Raw genomic sequence first — 22,982 nt, forward strand, 5'->3', positions numbered from 1 at the left:
GAGACTTTCAATCTACGAATTTGAAGCAAGGAAAGGTTGCCCCAAACAGCACAAAACAAAAGACAAAGCCAAAGGCAGGGCAGCCCAGGACAACCCGACACAAAGCTGCAAGAAAAGAACAGCGCCACGGAATCCTAAAAAGGACACGGGAAAGTGGTTGTGAGTTCCATAAGAGCTCCACTAACAACAAGTGCGTGTCAGGCCAAGCAATCACTCGTGACCGAGCTAAAGGTTTCAGAATCAGATGCATGTTCGACTCTGAGTCAGAACCCGACAAGGGGACTGACAAAGGGAAGCAAATTATCAATGCGGAGCCATTGCCATTGTTTCTACCATGAAGATCTAGAAGGAGGACCTCGATGATCCTGAAGAGGAGGAGTGTCTCTTCCACTCCCAGATGTGGGTAAAGGGCTCCCCGCTACAGTTCATTGTTGACATTGGGAGTCAAATAACCTCATTTCGACAGAGGTCATGAAGCGGCTCAGCTTACCGACCATAACACATCGGACAACCGTACAACATCGGGTGGCTTACAAAGGACAGGATCTTCGCGTGAGCAGCAATGTCACCTTCCATACAACATCAAGCCCTTCACGGATGAGGTATGTTGTTTGACATTGCTCCCATTGATGTTTGTGATATATTATTAGGACAACCATACTTGTGGAAGTGACATGATGTGTATGAATCAAGGCCCTGTGTTGTTATTGTTATTGGGAAATAAGTTGTACAGGATACTGAGGTACCACCGCCTACCGCTATCTCTTGGTTACTACAAAACAACTGCTAAGTAAAGCTCATTTCCAAAGCCAGGAAACTTGCTTTCCTAATGAATTACGCCCTAAAGGCAGAATAATATGGTGCCATGACTCCAGACAGGTCCCCTCCGCACGACAACTACAGATGGACAAGGTCGTGGAGGAGTACGAGGACATCTTCACCTCCCCATAGGGGTTCCTCTGGACTGTCAGGTCAAGCACTCCATCGATCTAACCCAAGTGCGTTGCTGCCTATGATGACAATCTGTCGGGGCTTAGTTCTAGAGAATGATGAAATCATGAGGCGGATTTAGTAGTTGCGATTGAAAGGTCACATCCATCCGAGTTCATCATCCAGTCGAAGCCCCCCGATCGTGTGGTACATAAGAAAATGGGACTTGGAGACTCTGTATTGACTATCTAGCACTGAACAAGATCACTGTCCGTAATAAGTACCTGATCCCATGGATTGATGACCTCCTGGACCAGCTAAAGGGGGGAAAATATTTCTGCAAGATCGATTTGAAGTTAGGATATCACAGGTACTATCAAACCCTCTGATGTGTGGAAGACTGCCTTCAAAGCCAAGGAGGACCTTTTTGAATGGTTGGTTATGCCTTTTGGATTGATGAATGCTCCTACAACCTTCATGAGGCTAATGGATGACATCTTGTGGCCATTCACCAACTCATTTGTAGTGGTACACTTGGATGAAATCCTGATCTTCAGCAGAGTTGGGAAGAGCACTCCACCACATCCAACAGGTTCTCCAAACACTACAGAAACAAAAGTTATGTGCCAATTTGGAGAAATGCACTTTTGGCATAACCCAGGTTCAGTATCTGGGATACATTATTAATGAACGGGGGGTTGCATGTGGATCTAGCCAAGATCCAAGTCATTCGAGATTGGCCATCTCCAACCACTCTGACAGAGCTCATAGCTTTCTAGGTCTTTGCAAATTCTACCCACAGGTTCATGTTGGGAGGTTTTTCTCATATCACTTGGCCCTTGAGTCAAGTCACCAAGGGAGGAGCAAAAGAAAAAATTATTTTGGTCTGAATCTCAACAAGGGCATTCACAGAGTTGAAAGATCGCCTCTACTCGGCACCAATGCTCGCATTACTAGACTTGCAACAACCATTTTAGATCAAGACACATGCTCTAACTATGCTATTGGGGCAGTCCTTACTCAATACGGGCATCCAGTGCATGTCATAGTGAGACACTTTCAGACATAGTCTGGAATTATCCCACTTATGACAAAGAGATGTATTCCATTGTGTAGGCCTACCAACAATGGAAAGCATTACATTTTGGGAAAGGAAAACAGTCATCCACATAGACCACCGGCGAGTGTGCCAAGATGATATGGGAAGCACACTACAGTCAGTCTGCTGGGCATTTCGAGGTCGAGAAAACGGGTGGCAGTACTATAGAAGTATTTCTATTGGTGAATCTTTGATAGGATGTTTGCGATGTACATCAGATCATGCACTTCTTGCACCATGCCAAACTGACAATCAAGAAGTAAGGCATCTATACCTACTTCCTACCCCTAGTCGACCTTGGATTCCATCTCTATGGATTACTTGTCAGGGCCTTCCTTCTACTAAGCATGGAAATGACTGTGTTTTTGTAATTGTCGATTAGATTCTCGAAAGATGGCCATTATGGTGGCTGCAAGAAGAATATCACAAAAGAAGCCACTGCTAAGCTCTTATTTGAATGAGTGTGGGTACACTTTGGGATCCCACTGACTATCATCTCAAAATTGGGACAACAAGTTCCTCAGTACATTTTGGTCTAGTCTCTGGTAGATGATGGACACCAAGCTCACTAAGTACACAACCTTCCATCCTCAAACTCATGGCGAGATAGAGGTTGTCAACATGATGATCATACACATTATGTGCATGTACAACTCAAAGATCCACGCACATGGATGAGAGCCTCCCCTATGTTTAACAGAGCTACAACGGGGCCTCTCCACAGCTCAACTCGCCACAACCATTTTAGGTGGGCTTGGGATTCTAGCCACTATTTCCCATTGATGTGGCCATGCCATTGCAGCTACTCACGCAGATTTGGCTCATGTCCAGTCCGATAACAGGATAGGCAAATAGCTTCATTAAACATGTCCACATATTCGTCAGCAGGTCCACAACATTCTGGAGAAATCAAATCCCAAGTAAAGCTGTGACATGATCCACATCGGTGCCACAACAAGTTTCAGGTAGGCGACCAAAGTCTCGTTGCATTTGCAAAAGGAACGCCCTTACCGGAGCCTATCGGAAACTCAGGACCACTCCGATATGTTCCTTACACCATTACCAATGTTGTGGGGGACAATGCATTTGAGCTATCATTATCCATTCCTTGACCTACACACACAGTGTTCAATGTGGACCGCCTTTCGCCATACTTTCCACCCATCACTAGACACATTCGACATTGCAGAGTAGCTCACACCCACAGAGTTAAATCCAAATTGCATGGAACAAGTTGCAACTGATCAATCATGGACACACAGATCAAGCACACTTGCGAGTAGAATATCCAACTATATAGAGTTGTCAAAGTAGGCCAACTCCTTCAACAAGGCAAGTGTCTCACCAGGGACCAAGTTTAGCAGAAGCTTCTCTCATCTCATTAGGAACTCAACGCAATGGGGGACCATTGCTTCCTAAGGGGGGAGGAATGATCCAGGTGGTAATTGGTGGCCACCCTCAAGTCCACTTGACCCCCACCATTGTTTCTTTCAGCTTTTCAGTTTCCTTAACTGTAGTACAGTTTACTATTTTTAGCAGTTTTTCGGGGTCTTGAACTTCTGGAGCTGTTTTTGAGGCCCCAAACGATGTTTTTTGGGAAAAGTAGGAGCAACATGGGTCTATGTACCAATTTTCCTCTTCGCAAAGTTGTAGTTCTTGGATAGATCTTTCTAACTAGATATTCTGTGTATCAAAGAGATCGTATGCAAAAGCTACAACCCAAGAACTTGATGTACCAATTTACCCAAATGGGGCCCACAGTGTGGCATTCCATCTTCTAGGTTAGGTTTTTAGATGTTTAGGATTTTCCATTATTTCTCAACAATAAATAGGCCTTCGAGCCTCATTATAACACATTTCAGAGGCATATAGCCGCCACATATCTTCTCAAAGATAGCTACCATCGCCCTAGCTAGTTTATTTCCATTTCTGTTTGTAAGCATATTTCAGTATTTTACAGTAATGAATGAAGTATTATTTATGTTGCATCTCTATATGTATGGTCATATCTGTATTTTTGCGTTCATGATGTTTAAATCTGGATCAACGAAGCCCTAACTAAAAGGAAAGAAAGGCAGTATATTGTAAAAGACAAGAGAATCTCTTACACCTCTCTCAGGTAGCTCCTAAGAAATTCTGGAGGTAGATTCTAACAAGGAAAACTAAAGATAATAATAAAATTTCTTTACACCTATCTTTAAAAGCTTTATGAATGTCCAAACATCATGGATAATTTGATATCCTTCTCACAACGAAAGAATTTTTCTCATTAGAAAACATTGATTGTGGTGTAAACGCTTGGAAAATGGGAAAGCTAAGGACATTGAAGGTTACCAAGAAGAAATCTTAAAAACTGGAGGTCCTGTCCTCATCCCCCACATCCACAAGCTTTTCAATCAAGCGGTCAAGCAAGTGTTCCGTAAGCATGGACTCAAGGCCTAATTATCCTATTTTTAAAAGTGGGGATACAAATAACTCCTCTAATTATTGGAAAATTATGATCAGCCCTCTCTTAGCCAAGTTATATTGTATTATTTTGGGAAAGAAGTTGAGCATATGACTTGAAAGTGAAGGTAAGCGAGCTAAAGGCCAAGCGGGTTTTAGAAGGCATCACTCAACAACGGACCACCTCATCACGCTTAGGATCATTGTGGAGGAATGCTGCAATGATAAATCCAATCTCTTTTGTTGCTTTGTGGACCTTAAAAAGGCTTTCGACATGGTTCCTATAAACAACCTGTGAATAATAGATTAGAAGAGCTACAGGTTCCTTTCGAGATGAGAGCTACCTCTATAAGGTTATACAAGAATGTAATTGCCCAGTTAAAAAGCAATGAGCGGTGGTTGAAAGATATTAAGTGTAATATCGGAGTTTAAACAAGGTTTTCACCCTCTCCCTACCTATTTGGCATTTACATCGACAAGCTAGAAGGTTGTTTAGAGAAGAAGAAAGCTGCGTTGTCACGATCTTAGCTGGGATAGTCATCATCCTTCTTCTCTATGCTGACGATATTTTTCTTCTCGCAAGGTGCCCATCTAATCTTGATAAGAAACTTACACTTCTTAAGGATTTCTTCTCTACCATGGGTATGACTGTTCACACTGACATAAAAGAAGTTACGATTATCAAATCCAAGAATGACACTTACGCAAAACCATATCGAGACATCGAAGATTCCTTTTTTCGAGTCAAACTACAATGTGTGCAAAGGAATAAACTTCTCAGGATGGGCAGCAGAGATTAACTTCTCAGATTAATTGCCAACAACAACAATGCTTTATAATGGAAAGAAAACACCACAGCCAATGATGGGTAGTTGAGTCAACACCACTGGTAGTTGAGTCAACACCACTCATTTTATTTGCAGAAGGCTGCAAGTACCCTTCTAGGTGGGGTTGAAGGCCTTCTCGCATGCTGTACAAACCGATTGTCCAGCACCAGAACATCACCAACTTCCCAGCTGATGTCCACGCACTCTTCTTCAGCTGTTTGGACGTATCGTTCAATTTCCTCTTCAGGAAAGAGGGAACCATCTACAAGCATTGGGACTATCTCTCGAAGCGCTGAAGGGTTGAACCATGGTTTCCTCTTGTCTGCGTCTCCGTCAACAGTTCTTATGGAAACAATAGGTCCTATTTCAAATAACATTGTACCATCATCTGCCCACGTTATTTTGGATACTGGAACACCTGATGTTGCAATCCAGGAACACCACATAAACATCAATTTCGTTACCCCGTACTCTTTCTTTTTCTAAATAATTTGATTATTTAAAATGGTAAAGCTGAGATGAAGTAGGAGAGATCTGGATAAATTTTAAAATTAATACAAATTCAGTTTGACCTATATACAAATTATGCAGATTTAACCTAAAATAAAATTACACAGATTTATTTTAAGATGAAATGTAGATTTTTAGTTTATTATTTCTGTACTTAAATTGTGTATGAGCTAAAGCAGTGTGATTGCTTTGAATGGATAGTTGACCCACCATGAAAGACATGAAAAACAAAAGAAGCTCATAGACAATTTACATCAAGAAGGAATAAAACAGAATGACTAACTTTGAAAACCTGCTTCCACACAATCCAGAGATTTAATACATACTGCATATAACTTCAATTTATTCTTACTTCCTTTTTGCTTCCTGCTTGGTGGTGGTTTCGTAATGGGACTACCATCCCTTTAAAAAGGATTGAGGATCGTCTTTCCTGAGGGAGGCTAAAGGAATAGATCAACCCCCCATCCTCTAGTTTTTTAACAAGGTGTGGAAATTTCTGTTCCACTCGTTGGGTGATCTTAGTGGTTAAAACAATTGCCATCTGCCCTCCTCCGGAGGCGCAATCTCACAGAAGAAAATTATTTTGGTAGGAAAATTATCGAACTGAAAGGGGAACCAAAAAAATGCCAAGAATCAGTTTGAAGAGCAAGAAAATAGAAAAGGGAACTGTAGTGTGGAGTGCAGGGAGGATGGACTTACCATAGCCATCTCGTGATGGAATTTGATGGGTTGCTCCAAAGGAGCTTCGTTTGCAGTGTAAACCCTTCAACCCTGCTTCTTGAAGCTAAGCCCAGATATGGATGCTCTTCCCATCCAAATGCTCCGACAACTACATTGAAATCTGATGCGCTTCTCAGTTGAAATCCTCTGAAGAGAAGCGCCCCAGCCCGTTTTAGATGATTGTCGATCCATTCCCTGTTGTTGTTGGATGGGTCGACCAAGGACACAATCGACGGGCTTTCAGCTATAGACGGAGGCAGCAAAACCATAGGAAAGAGAGTGCCATCTTCAAGAATCTGTTGTTGGGCAATCCTCCCTTGTTCCAAGAAGGCCAATTCCTCCATTGTTTTATCTTGTTGCTGTTCAACTCCTTCACCAAGGCAGGTGGCTCACTAGGGACCAAGTTCAGCAGAAACTTCCTCATCTTATGTTGGAACTCACACAATGGCGACCATTGCTTCCTAAGGGGGGAGGAATGATCCAGGTGGATATTGGTGACCACCCTCCAGGTCCACTTGGTCCCCCACCATTGTTTTCTTTAGCTTTTCAGTTTCCTTAATTGTAGCACAGTTTACTCTTTTTTAGCAGTTTTTCGGGTCTTGAACTTCCAGAGCCGTTTTGAGGCCCTAAACGATGTTTTTTTGGGAAAAGTAGGAGAAGCATGGGTCTATGTACCAATGTTTCTGTTCCCAAAGTTGTAGTTCTCAGATATATCTTTCTAATGAGATATTGTGCGCGTCAAACGGAGATTGTATACAAAAGTTACGACCCGAGGAAGTTGATGTACAAATTTACCCAAACGGGGCCCATAGTTTGGTGTTTCATCTTCTAGGTTTGGGTTCTTAGATGTTTAGGGTTTTTCCATTATTTCTCAACAATAAATAGGCCTTCAAGCCATGTAGCCACCACATCTCTTCTCAGAGATAAGCTACCATCGCCCTAGCTAGTTTATTTCCATTTCTGTTTGTAAGCATATTTCAATATTTTAGTGTAATGAAATGAAGTATTGTTTACGTTGCATCTCTATATGTATGGTTATATCTGTAATTTGTTGCGTTCATGTTTAAATTTGGATCAATGAAGCCCTAACTAAAAGGAAAAAAAGGCAGTATATTCGTAAAAGACAAGAGAATCTCTTACACCTCTCAAAGGTAGCTCCTAAGAAATTCTGGAAGTAGATTCTAACAAGGAAAACTAAAGATAATAATAAAATTGCTTTACACCTATCTTAAAAGGTTTATGAATCTCCAAACTTCATGGATAAATTTGAAATCCTTCTCACAATGAAAGAATTTTTCTCATTAGAAGACATTGATTTTGGTGATTAAACACTTGGAAAATGGGAAAGCTAAGGACATTGAAGGTTTACCAAGAAGAAATCTTAAAAATTGGAGGTCTGTCCTCATCCCCACATCCACAAGCTTTTCAATCAAGCAGTCAAGCAAGGGTTCCGTAAAGCATGGACTCAAAGCCTAATTATCCCTATTTTTAAAAGTGGGGATACAAACAACTCCTCTAATTATTGGAAAAATTATGATCAGCCCTCTCTTAGCCAAGTTATATGGTATTATTTTGGGAATGAAGTTGAGCATATGACTTGAAAGTGAAGGTAAGCAGGCTGAAGGCCAAGCGGGTTTAGAAGGCATCACTGAACAACGGACCACCTCATTACGCTTAGGATCATTGTGGAGGAATGTCGCAATGATAAATCCAATCTCTTTTGTTGCTTTGTGGACCTTAGAAAGGATTTCGATACGATTCCTATAAACAACCTGTGGAATAGATTAAAAGAGCTACAGGTTCCTTTCGAGATGAGAGTTGCCTCTATAAGGTTATACGAGAATGCAATTGCCTAGTTAAAAAGCAATGAGGGATGGTCGAAAGATATTAAGTGTAATATCGAAGTTAAACAAGGTTGCACCCTCTCCCCTACCCTATTTGCATTTACATCGACAAGCTAGAAGTTTTGTTTAGAGGAAGCAAGCTGCGTTGTCACGATCTTAGCTAGGATAGTCATCATCCTTCTTCTCTATGCTGACGATATTTTTCTTCTCGCAAGGTTCCCATCTGATCTTGATAAGAAAACTTACACTTCTTAAGGATTTCTTCTCTACCATGGGTATGACTGTTAACACTGATATATAAAAGAAGTTATGATTATCAAATCCAAGAATGACACTTACGCTAATTTTTATGTATGACAATAGTAATTGGAGGAAGTGTCTTCTTACAAGTACCTAGGAATTGATATTCATCACAAGCTCAACTGGAACTATAACATTGAGAAATGATTAATGGGCGATGGAAAGCTTATTTGGCCTTGAAAATAATTGTACAACAACAAACCTCGTAATGTGGGATAGAAAGAAGTTCCTCTCTGAAACTTTAGTCACTCCTATTATCTTATATGGATGTGACGTTTGGGGTTGTAGCATCTCTAGAGAATCCTGGAGAAAGATGAACAAATCCAGAAGCATTTTATAACATATAACCTCAAAATTAAAAGCAATACACCCTATCCTATTCTCCTGTAGAAGTGGGTCTTTTTCCCTATCGAGAGCCTAGCTATGACTATGCATCTATTGTAAAGTGCAAACTCGATAACATAGGAGACATATAGACTTCCTAAGCTAGCTTTAAATTCCAACCAAAACCACCTAAGGCTCAAACGAGGTTGGTATAAAGAGACCAGGGCCTGGTTTTAACCATTGGGAGATCAACGAGAATGTTGCATTGCAAAACATTAATAACATTAAAAATATTGTTACTTCTAAGTTCAAAGAAAAAATGTGCTGTGAGAAAGATTTAGCAGCTAAAATAATATTAAGATATTATAAGGAGGTCGTCAACCCCACCAAGATAAAAGCATCTCTCTGTTTTAACAGCTCAAAGAAGAAAAAATTAATATAGCCAAGATTAGAACGAACTCTCATGAGCTCCACACTGAAATGGGTCGTTGGGCAATTCCTAAAACACCTTGGATGGAAATGATCTGCCATCTCTGTGAGAATATGAACATCGAGGATGAAAATCACTTCTCTTAGAGTGCCCTGCATACAACCACAATAGATCTCAGTTTTATAATCTTTGCTGCAATACTCACCTTCCTAGCCTTTTATGATGTCAAAGTTATAGTGAGCTCAGAAGGTTTCTCTCCAAGCCTTTAGAGCATAGGAATAAAATCTTAAATCAAACTAAATAATTCATTTCTTAGGTCTGATAGACCAAAGTTTGGTCCCAATGGATGTTAACCATCATCATCATCATCATCATTATAAAATTATAAAATCAAGTTAAAACATCAAAATTATCTCAACATGGTTGACAATTTAACAAAAACAAGAAAAAATAATAAAATTCAAAGATATGAATCAATTTTTTAAGCCTTTTCAATATGGAGGAATTTGCAAGTGAAGAAACAATTTTTAACTTCTTTTAGGATAAAATAAATTTGAAAATAAATTATTTTATTTTAAAATATCTAAATTAAAATTAACAATATCATTTTTTATAAATAAATTTTAAAAAATATATATTTTTTTAAATAAATAAGAAAATAAGTTATGGTTTAAAATTGAAGGGTATTTAGTAGGAGTTAAAGTTTGTTCCTTATAAATTATTATGGGTAATTCTTAGTAGTGTAGTTTTTTTAATAATGTTGATGAATCAGCCTGAATTAGTGGATAGGTAACATGATAATTTTCTTCACTACTAATTTAACAACCAAATTATGATATATATATTTTTAAATTTAACAAAATAAAAAAATAAACTTAATAAACCATTCATCTAATTTATGGCATATTTTTAAATAAATAAATAATTTTGTCCTCTTGAAAGCTACTGAAACATTGAAATTATGTAGAAGTAAATGATCAAACTTGTAACTCCAAAAACGGCAACTCAAACAAATTCATGCTTGATTACTCTAAAAACCCCTTAAAACATAAAAGGGAAAAAGTTACAAGCAAAACCATATCAGACATCGAAGATTCCTTTTTTTGGAGTCAAACTACAATGTGTGCAAAGGGAATAAACTTCTCAGGACGGGCAGCAGAGGTTAACTTCTCAGATTAATTGCCAACAACAACAATGCTTTATGATGGAAAGAAACACACAGCCTATGATTGGTAGTTGGAGTCAACACCATCATTTTATTTGGAGAAGGCTGCAAGTACCCTTCTTGGTGGGGTTGAAGGCCTTCTCGCATGCTCTACAAACCGATTGTCCAGCACCAGAACATCACCAACTTCCCAGGTGATGTCCACACAGTCTTCTTCAGCAATTTGGATTAATAGTTCCATTGCATCTTCAGGAAAGAGGGAACCATCTGCAAGCATTGGGACTATCTCTCGAAGTGCTGAAGGGTTGAACCATGCTTTCCTCTTGTCTGCGTCTCCGTCAACAGTTCTTATGGAAACAATAGGTCCTATTTCAAATAACATTGTACCATCATCTGCCCAAGTTATTTTGGACACGGGAACACCTGATGTTGCAAGCCTGGAACACCACATAATCATCAATTTCGTTACCCCGTACTCTTTTTTTTCAAAATAATTAGATTATTTAAAATGGTAAAGCTGAGATGAAGTAGGAGAGATCTGGATAGATCTTAAAATTAATACAAATTCAGTTTGACCTATATACAAATTATGCAGATTTAACCTAAAATAAAATTACACAGATTTATTTTAAGATGAAATGTAGATTTTTAGTTTATTATTTCTGTATGTAAATTTTGTATGAGCTAAAGCAGTGTGATTGCCAAAGACATGAAAAACAAAAGAAGCTCGTAGAAAATTTACATCAAGAAGCAATAAAACAGAATGACTAACTTTGAAAACCTGCTTCCACACAATCTGATCTTTTCATACATACTGCATATAACTTCAATTTATTCTTACTTCCTTTCTGCTTCCTGCTTGGTGGTGGTTTCGTAACGGGACTGCCAGCCCTTTAAAAAGGATTGAGGATTGTCTTCCTGAGGGAGGCTAAAGGAATAGATCAACCCCCCATCATCCAGTTTTTTAACATGTTGTGGAAATTTCTGTTCCACTCGTTGGGTGATCTTAGTGCTTAAAACAATTGCTGTCTGCCGTCCCTCCGGAGGCGCAATCTCACAGAAGAAAATTAATTTGGTAGGAAAACTATCGAACTGAAAGGGGAACCCAAAAAAAAGCCAAGAATCAGTTTGAAGAACAAGAAAACAGAAAAGGAAACTGTAGTGTGGAGTGCAAGGAAGATGGACTTACCATAGACATCTCGTGATGGAATTTGATGGGTTGCTCAAAAGGAGCTTCGTTTGCAGTGTAAACCAGGGATCAAAATTGAACACGTCAGAGCCCTTCAAAGGGTCTCTGGCAAGTAGAGAAGTAAGAAGAAAATTTTACCAGTCAAAAAAAATTTAAAAATTGATTTTTGTCATTTAAAAAAAAAATTGGACTAATATCCTAAAATTTTTTAAAAAGTGCTGTCAAATTGTCAATTTCTTTTTAAATTTCATTTTTCCTGAAATTAGAATTTTAGGAATGAAAAAATTAGAATTTTAGGAATGTTGAATTTGTAAATTTCTTTTCATGTTAAAACTTAAGTCCCATTTTAGAAACTCCCATTTGAAAAACAACAGTTTCCTTTTGAGTTTGTTTTTTCTAATTGTGCATATGATGCAAGTTCTTATTACGCCGTAAGGCGTTTCCCTCTGAAATCAACTCCCCTCTCTGCTTACCTGTCATCGTGTAAGCCACACGATTATATGTTAGACGATTGCAACAATTTCAGCCGTTGATCGTTGATTCAAAAGGGTTGCCCAAATGGTTTGGGCGTTTCATTTGGCGGATCGAATAGTTTCATCAGGGCAGCTGAACCGGCTCTCTCTAGTGCTACATGCGTCCCACTAACCCTGTTGGCGGGCTTTTCTTGTACTGTCTGTGGGTGGAGTTGATTGATCCCAAGGCTGTACTGAGCAGGCAGCACATTCTCACAAATCCCACATTCTCACAAATCCCGGTGTTCTCAAATCCATCGTTGAGAAAGCGGACATGAGAGAAAGCGATACCGTCCTAGAAATCGGCCCAGGTACTGGAAATCTAACCCTAGAGTTGCTGCAGGCCGCCCACAGAGTCATCGCAGTCGAGATCGATCCCTGGATGATCGAAGTAGTTCACAAACGCATAAAGGGGACCGAAATGGCTCAGAGATTGGAGGTGAGTTCCAATTTCCTTTGCATCTTGTTTTTACATTCATTCACCTTATTTACCTCATTAACAATATGTCAATTCCACATGGATTGTGACTCTTCATGCCCACCCCAAGTTTCAAATCCTCAGAGACATGTTTTCCCTTCATGAGTTGTTGCTTCTATGCACCTGTGTAAGCAGCGGCTCAGGCTCCGGCTCCATGTGGATGGGGCAAGGTGTAGGTCTTCTGCCACAATCACTGAGACATATGTTTTCGAATATCTGTTGTCAGCCTGCTATAGTTCGTTGTGATATTCACATAATGGAAATGGGCATGCTTTCTGCATGACCTGACTTCAGTTCATCGTGATAATCCCATAATGGAGAAGGGTGCGCTTGCTGCATTTGTAAACTGGAAACATCAACCAAAAAAAAATCCTACATTGACAACAATACTGAAGAAGGTTTATTTGTGAAATACCACATACATTAAAACTTTTTCAAATCTTTGCCAATCTGAAAACTGGGTTTAGGGTGAATTTCTCATGCCTATGCGATGAAAACTGGCTATGGGGTGAAGTCCTCATGCTTATGTGATAGCAGCCTTCTTTTCTTCAGTTACTACCTTTCTCCAATCTAATGATGCTTAGAAGTACCTGTGTGCTTTGGGAAGCCATAATCTTTTAACGTACTGCACTTTCTGTCTGGCAATGAAAAATGCCAATTTTGGCAATAAAACACTTCTTCTTTTGCAAATTTGATGTTGCAGATGAATTCCCTACCCCCTTATGTCCAATTGGGCACCTCAGTATTAAATTTATGCAATTCAAACCTGTAATTCCAAGATTCTGGCAAAATTTCTGCCAGATTTACAAGGAAAATGCACTGGAAACTATTGTTTTTGCAAATATTTTACCTTGAATCAATTCGTCTCAGCATGCATTCAAGTTAGTTAGAATGGAATCACATAGGTTTCAGCAGTTTAGCCTAGTCGGTTGTCTAATTAGTCAGGACTTATGAGATGTATGTTAAAAGACTAAAACCTGCTTATGTTAAGGTGAATTTGTGCTGAAAACAGTTTTCAATACTCACGGATCAGACCTTGATCCGAAGAAACTTGTGGGTTAATGGAAACTCATGATCACAGATATAACTGAAAAAGGGAAAAGGAAACCCTCCTATTGAACGATTTCCTCTGCGAAGTTTTTCTCAAGCTCTTGTCAAATACAAGGCAAACTCTTACATTCCAGCTTAACAGAGTTCTTCGCAGAACTGAGGTTTTAAACATTTTGTTCGTAACAGACAGGAAAAATATCTTGAAGATGGATCACTTTCAACTGCATAATTTTTTTAGTGTCTTGTACTCTAAAGTTGGAGTACGAGGGAAAATATTCCTTGCTCATTAAATAAAGCCTCATCTGTGACTCCGTCGGTAACAACCACTCTTTAGAAGGTAGGCCCCGATATATAAATACCAACATTTTGAAAGAGAGTCTAAAATCCTGAAAGGCTCTAAAGGATCATAGTGTACAACGGTGACTTCCCCACAAAGATTAGTCTTGCACATTACACAAGACTTGATCGAAGGATTTTCTGCGTAATGAAAAAGGCAATATGGGAGATTCCAATCACGTTCCAAGGCATTTTTTAAAATGTGGATGTGACAAAACGTTGTTGCGGAACGTGTTGTTTGTATATTTTAACACACTAACACCTTACAACAATGAACTAACAATATTCATGATGAAAATAGCAATAGGAAAGATTTATCTGCATAATGAAAAAGAAATATGGGAGATTCCAATCATGTTCCAAGGCATTTTTTAAAATGTGGACGTGACAAAAGGTTGTTGTGGAAGGTGTTGTTTGTATATGGGAAATTTCTTGATCATTGTGTATAATCCTAATGTTGATAGATATGTTTACTAAGTGGTTCCAGTTAATGGGGCATTGATTTGAGTGGTCAATATATTTTTATTATTTATCAAAGTAATCTTGTGTTGTATTTGTGTTCTTCAATTTATGCCTTACGGCGTTTCCTTTGCAACATCTGATGCAAATGCTAGTTAATTATTATGTCACAATTACCTTTTGATACCATTACATTTGGCAGTTGTTCCCATTTCAAAAACAACAGTTTCTTTTCGAGTTGTTTTTTTTAATTGTGCATATGATAGAAGTTCTTATTAATTATTATGTCACAACTACCCCTTGATACCATTACATTTGGTAGTTTCAATTGAGAGCGACTAGATGTCAATATGGGCCATGTATTAGGTCTGTAATTTGACTGGGTTGTGCTTGAAGGTTGCCTAAAGCAAGGTTTGATGACCATTTAAGTTGGAGAGGAGCATAGATTCATCATTCAGCAAACGACTTTCAAGCAAGGTTTAAGCACGATTTATGCTTGGAGAGGAGCGCATTCAACAAGCTTCCTAACATACTGGATTTGATTTGTTTGCGGATTCCCAATTCCTGGTATGTTTTCATATTAAAAAAGGAGATACCAAAAACATATACACATTTGTACATTCGTTTGTTGAATCCTAAACCTGTTTAGAATTTTACTAAATTTTTTCGTTCATGCAATAAACTTAAATTTGATTGAGCTACTTGTATATTTGCTTTAACATTTTGGTCACAAAAATTTCCTACAAAATTAATCCTTATCTAAACTGGAGCAGGAATATAGGTCTCCTTTTTATCCATTAATGGTAAATGCATTCGATATATTAGTTGTGGCTCATATCAGGCCTGCCCTATATACAACATCCATGGGGTTGTTGTTCCACCATTTTCCTGTGGCTCATATCAGACCTGCCTTATATACAACATCCATGGGTTGTTGTTCCACCATTTTCTTGTGAAAAAATAAAAAGAAATTTGAAAATAATTTACTGTTGTCAATTGAATTGCTCTTTTTTTTATGCTTTTCATTATAGAAGTGCGACCTGAATATGTGCCCTTCTAAATGAAATTAAGACCTGCCCTTCAAATTTGATCACTGGTGTAAACCCTTCCGTCAACCCTGCTTCTTGAAGCTAAGCCCAGATATGGATGCTCTTCCCATCCAAATGCTTCGACAACTGCATTGAAATCTGATGCGCTTCTCAGTGGAAATCCTCTGAAGAGAAGCGCCCCAGCCCGTTTTAGATGATTGTCGATCCATTCCCTGTTGTGTTGGATGGAGTCGACCAAGTACACAATCGACGGGCTTTCAGCTACAGACGGAGGCAGCAAAACCATAGGAAAGAGAGTGCCATCTTCAAGAATCTGTTGTTGGGCAATCCTCCCTTGTTCCAAGAAGGCCAATTCCTCCATTGTTCTATCTCGTTGCTGTTCAGAATGCTCGCCTGAATCGACGATACAACAGTTCCTTGCCTGTCTTGAAGTTAGGTGTATATGCTAGATATTTGGTGCGTTGCCTCACATGTGGGTAACACCTAAGTCCTGAAGTAGTCAATTTAGGGAAGAAAATAGGAAGCAATGATCACCACTTTGCTTTACATTCACACTTTGTCATTGGAGTTTTTTCCACCAAAGAATGTGTTGGCACCTTTATCCTCAAGCAGTCAATATATTGAGGAAAGTGAATAGCAATGATCACAATTTATCTTCTCATTCACACTTAAAAGCATTGGAAAACGCATTCACACTTACAAGCGTGGAAGCTTTTCCAAGTTACATATATTGTATGGTATATGTTAAAACTAATTTTTAAGACAAGTTGTCACTGATCGAAATGACAACTTTTAACCAGAAAGTAGCCTTGCCATGCCATATTTGCATAAACAATTTTTACATAAGGTAATAGGTTTTATGAAACAAATACGTTATAAATGTGGATGGAATTTTAATATCCCTTAAAGAAACCTGAGTACCTAGGAGTTGATGATCTTCCTCCTAGGTGTCTATTTGCTTGAGATCAAAATCTACTTTTGTACTTTGCTACAATGTCTCCATAATTGTTACATTTAAAACATTAAACATCATTTATCTAAAGATAATATTGATTAATATTTATATTATTGGCAGAAAGTGATTTCCTTCAAAAAATGATTTTCCTTGGATGTTGATCTAGTTGACTTCTTAACTCTTTATCCTTCAAGTTCCTTGCATGAACCCATGAAGTAGATTTTCCTTTTAAGGTTTCATGAAAACCAAGACTAGATTTAATGTAAGGAGACCTTTGACTACTAAGAATGTTATTCAAAATATTAATACTATCTTGAAATCTCAAATGTTTATCCTTTTCTTCTAATTTTCCTTTTAGAATTTTACCTCAACCTCCAACCTTTGGTATTTCTCTTCCTTTTCTCGATATCGCTTCCTCATTCCTTATTCAACCTTTCTTCCTTCCACCACTTGCTCTTTTAATTTGGTAATATCTTCCTTCAACCCATTCTCTTGTTCTTCAAATACTTGAAGTAGCTCTTCGTTTCAGTTGTTTTACTTTTCAAGATCAAATTTGAGAGAGATGATTTATGCTTCTAGTCCTACACAATAATTGATTCTTTCTCTAAGGTGTTTAATTGTTGCATTAGTTTTAGTTACCTCTTGTAGATGGAAGCTTTTATTTTTGAGTTCATTCTCCAGCGTTTGAAACTAATCGTCCTTTTCTTTATACTCCTTCCTCGTTCCTTCTTCAATTTTCCTTCCTTCTTTCAGATGGGTTTTTAATGTGACAATATCTTTTTGTTAGGCACTCTCCTTTACACCAAATTGTTGAAGTAACCTTTTTTTCTCTCTATTTTCATCTGTAAGGCTTTTAATTTCTTCTTATAGGGCCATTAGTTTTGAATCTATTTTTTTTGTAGAATGATTACTTTAACTTTTTACCATAAGAGAAAATTTAGTTGATTCACTATCACCTTCACTATCATCATAATTACACAAACAAGAAAATGGACCAATATTAGAACAAAAACCAACACCTGATAATTAACTGTTACTGTCTTCTTCATTCTTGATTAATAGAAAGCGAGGTGCTCCCAAAGTTGAATATTCGCTGACATCTGCCACTGCATCTAATATATCACTTTCACTGCCACTGAGGAAGATAGAGCCATCAAGGAAAATAGAAAAGAGGGATGAGGAGGTGAAGAATTTAATCCAAACAATCTAACCATGTGAAAACCAAAAACTAAAAAATTACTAAAACAATAAGACCAAATAAATTTATCAAAAACCCCATAAAAGTTCACTTTGAGAATCATACATGATTCTTTGATAATTCTTAAATAATAAATAACTCTATAATTCACATAATACCACAAAAAATTCCTTAGTTATTGATAAGAGAGAGGCACCACCATCTTATCTTGCCACGTCAGAACAGAATGTCAACCATAATAAGATGCATCGCACCTTGTCTAGGTGAGGTATGGAAGTTAAGTGTGTTATTTCGCATGTGAAACTAAGAAAGAGATCATTAGGGAAGATTAGGAAAAGATGAAGTGACGCGTGGCTTACTACGCTGAAAGGAAATATAAAATTTCCGTGAAAGGAGATATACTAATCGGTTAACTTATAAAATTTCCATGGAAGGAATTATCATAATCGGTTAAGTCTTTGCACATGCATGCATTTGCTTTTGTCTTATTAATTTTATTTTAATCGTAAATGACGAAAGAATTGTATTTAAATGTTATATATTTCTATTTATTTTAATCGTAAATGAGGAAAGAATTGTATTTAAATGTTATATATTTCGAAGATGGAGAAATATGTTATATGTGCTTCACCAGCTACTTTGCTTAATGGCATTAAAGATATGAAGCTCATCTTATGATTTCTTGACACAGTCTCCGCAAAAAAGAATTCCTTATCTATTGAAAGGAGAGAGGCTCCACCATCTTATCTTGCCACGTAAGAACACAATGTCAACCATAATAAGATGCATGGAAGTTAAGTGTCTAATTTCACATGTGAAAATAAGAAAGAGATCATCAGGGAAGATTAGGAAAATATGAAGTGACGCGTGGCTTACTACGCTGAAAGGATTGTATTTAAATGTTATATATTTCAAAGATAGAGAAATATGTTTAACATGATGTAGACTTAGTGACACAGGAAACTAAAATTAATGTAGAATGGGCAATAAAGTAAGATATTTTTAGGGTTGTAAAATTTGAATTTTATTAAATTGGGTTGGATTCATAGTTAAATTAGTATTTGGAAATTAGTTAAATGTATTTGAAAATTTGAATAAAAGAGTAAACAATTGTATTGCATATTTTATATTAAATGAGAATTGAGATGTTGGTGTTAATAAAAGTTGAATTTTATTAAATTAAGTTGAAGTCATAGTTAAATTAGCATGTGGAAATTAGTTAAATGTATTTGAAAATTTGAATAAAAAAGTAAACAATTGTAATCAATCTTTTATATTAAGTGAGAATTGAGATTATGCTTCCATCCATGTATATAATGAGTTATATGATATAGGATTTATCACATTCCAATTGTGTTTATTAATTATTAAAGAAAAATTTACAAATTAGAATTTCATGGTTTGTTAAATAAATTTTGGTTGTTAGTATGTGAAAGCATTGAATTTATTTTTAAGAGAAGAATACTTTAATGGATATGGTTTTGCGTATACTTTTTTATGATGGACATTTAGAATGGTTAATCATTGTTATTTAATTATGAAAAATATTTATATTAATATTAATTTTGATAACGAAAATTGTCATAAAACAAACATAATATTTGGTTTTAGATATAGCAGCATAGAGTATATGTTGATGATCAATGAATCCCTTTCATATAGAAGCATAAGATGTACCAATTAATATATATAGGTAAATGTGGAAAATGAATTTTTGGTATACTAGAGTAGATTAGATGTAGATGACTAATATTTCTATTCCAAATATAAATATACAAGTGTCAATTTAGGAGGATAATAGGTAGCTAGGTGAAAAAGTTATTTGATAGGAATATACATTTTAATGTTGTTGTTTGATGAGTGGTATATTACTAGTTTAGATTCATCTTAACTTCAAATCAACCAAGAGGGATCAAATCTCTTTTCACTTTAAAAGAGGTTTCTATTAAAAGAGGGATTAAACCTCTTTTCACTTTAAAATAGGTTTTCATCTCAATAGATTTGATCTCTCAACACTTGGTAGATCCAAAGTTAAGATAGATCTAGATTGGCTTAACTATTAATTAAGTATAATTATAAATATAAATATAATTTTATTTTAAATTTATTTTCACCAAATTAAATTACTATACTTAGATAACAATATTCTTACATACTAGATTTGTTGAGATCAACTTAGTGTGATCAATAAAAATTTTAAAATAAAATTATTTTTGAAAATATCTTTATTTTATTATATGTTTGAGACATGATTTTAAATTTTTTTTTTTTTTTTTATTAACTTTTTAATTTATAAATTTTAGAATTATTTTAGTTAGTGAAAGAAACAAAAATTTGTTAATTAATAAAAATATATTTATCTTTTATATATATTTTTTAGAAATAAATATAATATGATGATTTTTACTAATTAAAAAAAAAATGAGTAAAATAGGTTATAATATTATTGATTGAATCCAATATTGGACATTCTGTGTTATTTGCTTCCTAATTATTAATCGATTTAAATTTATTTTAGATTTTTCTATCAAACAAAAGAGAGAGAGAGAATATTATTACTTGAAAAATAATTAAAAAACATTTATATTAAAATAAATTAATTAAAATGACATTTAATATGTTAAAGTATGTGATGAAATATTATGTAAAATATAAAGTTTAAGATTTAATTCTTAGATATGTTATTTTTTGGGATATTACCATTTCTCTTCGAAATAATGCTTACATTAGTAAAGTAAACCAGATTAGTTTGTTGTTTGTTGAGTTTTGTTGAGATATTTTCTCAACGAACATTTTCTTGTTTGGAATTGGTTGGATCTCATAATCACTATTTATGTGGCTTCTAATTTGGCTTTGATGGAAATATACGAATAGTTTCGTGTGCACAATGTCTTCACTTTCAATTTCTTTTTTGGTATCAAAGCCTCCATGGGCTTGACTTGCTCTAGGAAGGGCACAGGAGGATGGGAATATTATGAGTATTAAGTTAATATTTTGTACATAATTAGTTAGCCTGAATGCTTTGTTTCGCTATTATTTAGGTGTTGAATTTAATATTTCTTGTAGTGTCTCCCTAGGGAGTGATTGGATGGAGTGACTAGCGCAGAAGCGAGCACTAAGTGTTCATGACAGAGTTGTGTTTCTTTGTGTGTGTGGATCCAACATTCTGCAACAGGCATCTATTGTGTTAAATATATGGTTATCCAGTGCGGTGGGTTATCTAGTGTGGTGTGTTTCCTTCCCAAGGAGACATGAAAATTGAATGCCGTGAAAAACCCTTACTTGTTGTGAGTGGAAAAGCGCACCAATTTTCTTTCCGGTTGGGTCCTCACTTCCCCATAGAATGACATCTTTCGACACTTGCAATTCTGAAAGATAGGGAATGATGTTGGAATCGCCTCTCTGAGACTTTATATCTTCAAAATTATCAAGAGTGCTCTCTATTCACGGATGTGAAATCTTGGCATAAAGTGCAAAACCAATGATTTCACTGACCTGAGAGGCCATTGATCTATGGCTAACTACATGTTTAAAATCTTGTAGGCCACCATTAGAATGTATGTCACTCTGATTCCTTCTACATCAGCTAGAAGATATCCATGTTCTCTAGAATTATCAATAGAAGATCAAATGGGAGGTTTCTCTATGTCCGTCATTTGAGATAGGGAAGTCCAACGTCACTGGAGGCATTCAGATGAATGTGTTGGTAGACCTTATTACAAATATTTTGAAGGATGAGAGGTTAAACTCTGATGGAGATTGCCTTGCAGTGATCATGGATTTTGCAAATGATAAGCGACATTGACCATGTCATACAAAGCTTGTCTGTTGAACATAGAAACAAGACAAAAGGGCAGAGATATTGTATGGATCGTGAGCTTGTCCACAACCTTTTGAAGGAAATTGAGCTTTCTATAGGAGAAATTGTACTCAACTAAATTGTAATAAGTCTCCCTAGGTGTTTTTTCAATGTGATAGATGCTTAAGGGCCATGGGGATAGAAATTCATTTGTTAAACAAACAATGTAGAGAAAAAAATTGATTTTTCCAATGGTTGCGTTCATCTATGTAGGAGGCATGCATTTCAGTGATTAACTATTGGTATATGTTATATTTATTTTTCTGGGTAAGACTATATGAAGAACCAATTAATGAACATAATAATATATTTAAACTTGTGGTTCTCAACGTTCTTCGATGCTTATAGAATGCATCGTTAGATTAATTGTGTGAATGTATTATATGTTGATGCATCTCCTTGTGCTTCGGGTTTCAAGAGCTCGGTCACGGTTATGTTATGAGATCCATGTGTGTAGAAAGGTCAATTTCATAATTTACTTCTAGATACAATCAAGTATTGAGATTGTCCTTCGGGAGATCGAGAAGCATCAATTATAAAAAGTTTGTTGAAGATGGTTAGAGGTGGTTATGTCTTAAATGAGTTGAATGGGAAGCTCAAAGATTGTGTTGGTGAAAAGAGCATTGTGATGGAGACTTCAAAGTCGGGTAAGTGTCAAGAAAGACTATTCAAGACAAATGTGGCATGTGAATTGTAATTTGTCATTCTTGTAATAATCTTTCTAATAATGTAATGTAAACATTAAAAGGAGTAGTACTGGAAATAATGTTTAGATTAATATATAAACAAGATTAATTTGTTGTTTGTTGAAATATTTTCTCAACAAAGAATTTTTTGTTTAGAATCTCTTGGATCTCGTAAACACTATTTATGTGAATATAATTTATTTTTAATAATATGTGACTTGTAATTTAGCTCTAATGAAAAATATAAATAAATTTTTGTACACAATATCTTCTCAATCAACTTTCTTTTATTTGAATCCACATTACCATCATTCCATCTTTATAATGTAGAATTCATTCGACAATAAATTCCTCATAAATACTATATCAATGAAACATGATTTTTCATTATTTTCAATCTCGACTAAGATTAAGGTGGTTTTTTCCTATTTACATGGCGTCTCCGGATTCATTTTTTTTGTTAACTCAGTTACAACACAATACGATCTTCTCCCCAAGTGCTTTCCTCTTTATTACGTGGAAGGTTTCCAATGAACACGGCATTCAATCATCGAAATTTCAGAATGAAAACGTGGTCGAGTAAATTTATCTGTAGAGATACTTTATCCCTCTGCACT

The 22,982-nt window shown here is 36.3% G+C and overlaps 2 protein-coding genes across 2 annotated transcripts; both read right to left on the reverse strand.

Moving 5' to 3' along the window:
- Positions 1 to 5,387: 5,387 nt before the first annotated feature.
- Positions 5,388 to 5,747, reverse strand: LOC149232553 (clavaminate synthase-like protein At3g21360). Its single transcript, XM_089381940.1, has one exon. It carries the CDS (start codon positions 5,745 to 5,747, stop codon positions 5,388 to 5,390), a length of 360 nt encoding a protein of 119 aa, XP_089238066.1.
- A 4,938-nt stretch (positions 5,748 to 10,685) lies between these two features.
- LOC149232554 (clavaminate synthase-like protein At3g21360) lies at positions 10,686 to 16,157 on the reverse strand. Its single transcript, XM_089376515.1, has 4 exons — positions 15,724 to 16,157; positions 11,784 to 11,847; positions 11,436 to 11,686; positions 10,686 to 11,031 (listed from the first exon to the last, which is right to left on the reverse strand). Exons 1-4 carry the CDS (start codon positions 16,026 to 16,028, stop codon positions 10,686 to 10,688), a joined length of 966 nt encoding a protein of 321 aa, XP_089232641.1. The 5' UTR covers positions 16,029 to 16,157.
- Positions 16,158 to 22,982: the final 6,825 nt, after the last annotated feature.

The sequence above is a fragment of the Pinus tabuliformis genome, chromosome J (assembly GCF_031772625.1).
Source record: "Pinus tabuliformis cultivar Carrire ecotype Pingquan chromosome J, CPIR1, whole genome shotgun sequence".
NCBI lineage: Eukaryota > Viridiplantae > Streptophyta > Pinopsida > Pinales > Pinaceae > Pinus > Pinus tabuliformis.

Excerpts from the sequence above, each read along its gene's own strand:
- LOC149232553 (XM_089381940.1), bottom strand. The coding sequence starts at position 5,747 with ATGTGGTGTTCCTGGATTGCAACATCAGGTGTTCCAGTATCCAAAATA.
- LOC149232554 (XM_089376515.1), bottom strand. The coding sequence starts at position 16,028 with ATGGAGGAATTGGCCTTCTTGGAACAAGGGAGGATTGCCCAACAACAG. Across the intron at positions 11,848-15,723 it reads AGAAGCAGGGTTGACGGAAG|GGTTTACACTGCAAACGAAG; the intron begins GGTTTACACCAG and ends ATTTTGATCCCT. Across the intron at positions 11,032-11,435 it reads AAGCAGGAAGCAGAAAGGAA|GCTTGCAACATCAGGTGTTC; the intron begins GTAAGAATAAAT and ends GTGGTGTTCCAG.